The sequence below is a fragment of the Antennarius striatus genome, chromosome 2 (assembly GCF_040054535.1).
Source record: "Antennarius striatus isolate MH-2024 chromosome 2, ASM4005453v1, whole genome shotgun sequence".
Classification (NCBI taxonomy): domain Eukaryota; kingdom Metazoa; phylum Chordata; class Actinopteri; order Lophiiformes; family Antennariidae; genus Antennarius; species Antennarius striatus.
This window is the reverse complement of record NC_090777.1, coordinates 21,558,987-21,565,042: the sequence shown is the minus strand read 5'-3', so window position 1 is coordinate 21,565,042 and position 6,056 is coordinate 21,558,987. Positions and strand designations below refer to the sequence as shown.

The following is a 6,056-nucleotide window of genomic DNA, read 5'->3' as shown; positions in this document are numbered from 1 at the left end:
ACAGAGGGCAAATAAGGTGGCTGAATGCAGTGGCAACAACACTCTCATCATAAACACAAATAAGACAGAAGAGATTGTTTTTGGCACACCACCAGAAGCACACAAACTCCCTGTTACTATTCATAATGAACAGATCCATCAGGTAAGTTCATACAAATACCTAGGAGAAGTAATAGACCATCTCCTGTCCTGGAAAGATCAGATTGAGGCAGTGTGCAAGAAAACAAAGCAAAGAATCTATGATGTTTTGGTGCCAGTAAAAGGATTCTTCTTGTGTTTTTCACTTCTGTTATCATGAGTGTTCTTCAGTACTGTAGCACCACCTGGTATGGATGTCTGTGGCACTACAGTCACAAATGTCACAACTAAACATATACTCAAAGATTGTTGGACAGGAACTTAAATAACTATACATCGATGTGTAATAACAGCATGTTGAGACTGGCAAAAAACATCACGACAAACACCAGTCATGTTCTTTACAGTGTACTGCACTCAGGAAGGAGATACAAAGAGATACAAGGAGATACAAGGTACCACCTTTCAAGAAGGTTAGACTAAAAAAGTCCTTCGTTCATCAATCCACTCTAATGCTCAACCAGGAGCAAAACTGGAGATAAGCTGAGTGGGGGACAAGTGCTCTCAACTACTATGTTTCCATGTTGTCAATATGTGTCATGTCAGTGTGTGTGATATGTGTGTGATATACTGTATGTTCTCTCTTGCATAAAATGGCTGCTGGGTTGCAAAACAAATTTCAGCACTGCTGACAAATAAAATTCATGTTATGTTATTGTTTAATCCTGCACTCCTATTTGGAGTGTGTGTGTGTGTGTGTGTGTATGTGTGTGTGTGTGTGGATGAGATCACTGTAAAACATGTTGGACTCAAAATCTCTGGCAGCAATTCACTTAACTTCAACCAACCCTGATTGGTTCACCAGGAAGTGGGTTTCTCTCGCAGCCTGTGGCGTGCTAAATACATCAATATTGATATGTTTTAAATACTGTGTTTATGACATCACAACCTGGAATGCATCAACACCACACAACGCATCACCAAGGACTTTAAGTGTTTACTGTTTTCACTTCTTTTGATAGCTATCTTGCAACACAATACAGCTTACAATCACATACATGCTTAAAATAAAAATATAAAAGACCAACAATGAATTCAAGCTTTAGTTGGGCTCTCGCCACAGAACAGAACCGTAAATTTGGCAAAGCGGATATCTATGACGTCAGGGCTGAATGTCATCTTACTCTTGTGTCTCCTGTGATCAGTGATGACAGTGTTTTAAGACTAAGAAACAAAATACAGCCAAACAGGTCAGAAAGGTTTAAAAAATACAAGGCAGATTATCTGAACTTAAAAAAACCCGCCCAATAATCCGGGTTGAGGCGGAGAAAATAAAGCAGCAGATGAGTTGAGTGTTCAAAAAAACCCATCTGAATCTGCCCTTCCTCTCCAGAAGCTTTTTATTTCCGCTAACTAACAGCGGCATATCTGCTGTCATCTGACAAGAGGAATATTGCTTTGGTGCATACAAATCTAACATAATTTATGATATGTAAGAAAATCTAATAACAGTACAAGGCATTAGATCCTCACACATAACCTGCCTCCAGTCTGTCTGAGTGGAGCTGTGGGGGTTGTCACCATCCATCGTAAAGCTATCCTGACTTGCTCACACGTACAATAAAACAGGTTTCCCATGACGTCCTCAGTCCGGAAAAAAACGCACCTCAGCTGAAGGTAATGAGGCTGATGCCCAGATGACTTGTCTAAGTGGTAATGCTGAAGCAAAACAAACAGGAGTGCTGATCATGTCCTCAGGTTCTCTGTGCAAACACACTTTAGAAAGGCATCTTTTCAAACCCAGAAAGGACAGGAGGCAAGGATGCATCTCGTTAAAAACAATTTTCTATTTCTGTGTACATATGGGTGCCTGACAACTGGAGAGAAAAAAAAAAAGTGAAGCGTGCATCTGTTCTAGGGCTGCAAATAATGATTCATCATCAAGTGATGAGAAAAATACACATAATGTTCATGACTGGGGAATCTCCAAATTGCTTCTTTTCTCCAAACCCAAAAAGCATTCAGTCTTAACGTTTAAAAAGCAACAAACATCTAGGGATTTGACAATTTTTGATTTAAAAAAAAAAAAGATTAATCGATTAAAAAAATAGTTGGCAATTCATTTTCTTTTCTTGTCTGAGCCGGAGCCTGCAGCTGCCTGGTATCCGTGGTTAGATTCTGGGCTACGTGTAAACTAGAACTACAATATAGTGCTGTTTAATAAAATAAAACCTGTATCATATTGGCAACTTTTCATGTATAAATCTACATACATGTTTCAAATGAAACAGGAACTGTCCTCTCAGTGATGGGGGTGTATGCCCCCCTTTCTACCCGTGCATCAGTAACAATAGTAAAGCTGGGAGCGGAGGCCCTTGAAGGTGTCGTCATCCTGTCCTCTGGGCTGCTCGCCCTCAAACAGCATGGAATCCGGGAGCATGACGCCCTCTAGCGGATCCGGCTGGCAGAACTCCACAATGAACTCCTCCTCGCTGTCCAGCAGCAGCCTCGACCAGGCGCACATGTCCAGCTGGCCCCCGGTGCCGCCGTACTCCTGAGGCAGAACCGAGCGGGGGACGTTCCGGTGCAGAGAGCGCAGGTCTGAGCCGTGGAGGATGTACTGCAAGGGGGAGCAGCACAGACGACATGTCAGGAACGTCAGTTTCTCACCATCGTCTTCATTTAAAGCGGATGCGATCAATGTTTTCTGGCATGTGGAAGGTGACATTTCAGTTTTGTAGCTTTCAGCTCCTTGTGTTGATTTAAAAATCCTGTAATTAACCGTTCTTGTGGATCTCCAGTGAATGTTCTACTTAATGAACGACTCTATAATTGGAAGCAAAATGATCCAAACCAAATGGAGAATCAGACTCACCTGGAGAAAACATATTTAGAGCAGGTTAAATATATATATTTAATTTTCTTCTACATTTGATACAAAATGCTTCTGACTGTGGTTTAAAAATTATTTGATCCCCCAAATTTCATCCCTTATAAATTTACACATTTTCAAATCACATATTTTTCAAACATTTTTCAACATTCATAGCACAGCAGCGTTCAAAAGAAAGATGTTCACCACTGCTAGCCCAGCAAAGAGGCTCCAGAACCATCTGCATCAGACCCAGAAAGTTCAGGATGCTGTTCTGTGGAGACCAGGTCTACAGCCAAAGGGTCTCAAGGAGAACTGGAGCCGCTGGTCATTTCATTGGATAAACACTTGTAATATCTGCTGTATTTCAAACAGCTGATCAATGCCACATGCTGTGTCACAAGGGATGTTGAATGATTTTGCTTCCAACTCTATGTGACCTCAGCTCCAACAACAAAGCTAAATGGACACTGCACGCCTGCCTGACTGCAACTGCATGGATAACAAAGTAGGTCTGTGGACCCAACCCAACAGAACAACCAATTAATTACCATCAGCACAAATAAATCAATACAAAGCCACTCTTCTCATGACTCTGGAAAATGTGGGGTTTTGTATCCTCTGAAGAGCAAAATTCTTGCTTTGCATTTTCAAAGACTAAAATAGATTCTGGAGCAGGGGTTGCAGATTAAGTGGAGGAATGTGATTCAAAGTAATCCTTTGTTTAAAACAAAATAGTCAGAGATAATAGTTACCCTTTCTGCCATCTTCTCCTTTAGAAAGGGCTTAATTATAGCGAAGATGCCTTTGAAAATCCTGGGCTCGTTAATTATGTTAACAGCCTTGATTCTGATCGGAAACCCATCCTGTGAAAGAAAAGAGAAGCAGAGGAGTCACAGCAAAGTCACGCCAGAGTCACAGCTGCTCTTTGTGTTTTGTTCCTGTGTGTAAATAGAAACCCACATGAAAAACAAACAAAAGGGCAACTGCTGTGAATGCCAGGGTTTATTTAAGTTAAATTTTCTAAAAGCTGCTTTTATAGATCAATTCAGAAAAAAATGTTTGTTATAAAATATGTTTATTTCCTAACGTGAAAGCTCCATTAAATACCAGACATCTCACCTGGAGGATGCTTACGACTTTTTTAGCGAGGAATGGGCCTGGATTGGAGGCTTGAGACATTCCCACTCCAGTGTAGTCGGCTAAGATGACAATCCCGTTAACCTGAGTTTCCTCTGGTTGGATCAGCTTCTCCAGAGTCAGATAAATGGCTCTCACATTGTCGACAAAAGGATAATCATTTGGAGTCCATTTTCCTGTTAAAGTAGATAGATGATAAGTTTACACAGAGAGAGATCGTCCATCCATCACCTATAGCCCTGTGAGGTTGACACCGACCTGGCCGGAGACAGAGGATGTATCTTCCCTTGTGGTCCGGCTGGGGCAGGACTGTGAGAAAGCCCAGGTCCAGGACGTGTTTGACTGTGGATGGCTTCAGGTCCTGGAACACTTCTGGCCATGCCCTACGGCCTGCGTGGTAGTTGAGCAGCAGCTGCAGGGCACGATCATAGTCGAACTTCCTGGCCCGCAGGAAGCGAAGAAGAAATGAGTCATCCAGCCTGGTCCTGAGGTTGGGCTGCTCCTGTAAATTGATTTTACATTTGGTTAAAAAGGCATAGATTGTAATATTGTACTTCGTAAAATATCTCACTAAAACCCCAACTCTCAGAACACCATTTCCAGGGTATATAAAATAATTCTCACCCTAACGAAAGAGATGACTGAATCACTCCACCCAGGGTGTAACACACACTATGATGATGTCACTATGACGACATTGATCTTACTCATACCAATTCCACGACCCCAAAAAAACCTCCTCCTGTCACACGGAATCATCCATTTACCATGAGTTATTTAGGAGCCATCCAGCACAGACATATCAACAAGGAAACAGTTTGTGTTTGTGTGAATGTCGATATGGTGAGAAAAAACCCCCCAAACACAAAACCTTCAGTATCATGTCTCTTAGCGCTTGAACATCCCGGAGGCGCCACTCTGGTTTCTCCTGGAGCTCCTCCCGTGCCTTGGCCACCAGCTCGGGGGTCAGAGTGCAGGAATAGGTGGGTGGAGGGGGTCCAGGGAACCAACTGTGTCCCGCAGTTGCTGCTGGAGGCGGACTGGACTCATGATGTTCAGCCATGGACTGACTGGTTGCAGCTGTTTGAGGAGAAACATGAACAAAGACTAGTTTGTAGACTGTCACGTTAGCTTCTAGTAGATGTCAGGGGCTGAGTGTACATCTAATAGTCCCGTTTTAGCTAAACTGCACGACAGTATCATTACTGGAAATAAACTGATCATCGATAAGGGAAGGAGGAAGAAAAGGAAGGCTACAACGGTCCTGATAGCTGAGGTTTGTCCCGCTGTTCTCAATGTGTTATGACTGCCGTTGTAGTTATTCTTCCCTGACTCTGGCTAATAACATGATCCTGTGTAGAACTGATACGACGGAACTTAAGTAAAAATAATGGCTGAAAAAGAGCGTAAACGTACGTTAAACATTAATCGAATAGGACACGCATGGACTCCTTACATGAGAAAACATTTGTAAGTGATGAAACGTCATCAAAACACAAAAGTCACGACCGTAAATCAGCATTAAAAAAAAATCACAACCGACCTGTCAGGAATATCCTTTTCCGGGTAGAGAATAACCCTCTGTCATTGGTCCATATCAAGCACGTGGTGTTCTGCAGCCGCACAGTGCGACTTGTACGTCTGTTGTTGTGATGGCTATGGTGCTTTAAGGTGTTCCTCGGAAAAATTGTAATACTATTGTATGACGATAAAGTTCATAAAACGTGTACAGAACTTCAAATCTGCCTCTTATTTGAGTTTTATTTTTTCATTTTGAATATAATCCTTATAAATTGTATCTTAATAAATTACGAAGTGGAATGGTGGGGCAGTATTTTCTATATCAGTTTTTTAAACGCTCTAGTTTTTCATACTTCGGTGTCCATGAAGGACACATCTTGTAGCTCAGTACCACAAGGAATATTGTAAAAACACAACAACAACAACAACACGTTGTTACATTACT

At 41.9% G+C, this 6,056-nt stretch overlaps 1 protein-coding gene across 3 annotated transcripts; it reads right to left on the bottom strand.

The window, feature by feature from the left end:
* Nucleotides 1-1,064: 1,064 nt before the first annotated feature.
* ttpal (tocopherol (alpha) transfer protein-like) lies at nt 1,065-5,730 on the bottom strand. 3 transcript variants are annotated; one of them, XM_068331407.1, is made up of 6 exons: nt 5,634-5,730; nt 4,962-5,170; nt 4,349-4,592; nt 4,073-4,266; nt 3,706-3,816; nt 1,065-2,698 (listed from the first exon to the last, which is right to left on the bottom strand). In XM_068331407.1, the coding sequence occupies exons 2-6, from the start codon at nt 5,151-5,153 to the stop codon at nt 2,420-2,422; spliced, it is 1,020 nt and encodes a 339-aa protein (XP_068187508.1). In that variant the 5' UTR covers nt 5,154-5,170; nt 5,634-5,730; the 3' UTR covers nt 1,065-2,419. The 3 variants fall into 3 exon arrangements, with proteins under 3 accessions (XP_068187508.1, XP_068187516.1, XP_068187498.1); XM_068331415.1 differs by lacking the exon at nt 5,634-5,730 and adding an exon at nt 5,547-5,630; XM_068331397.1 differs by lacking the exon at nt 5,634-5,730 and adding an exon at nt 5,507-5,607.
* Nucleotides 5,731-6,056: the final 326 nt, after the last annotated feature.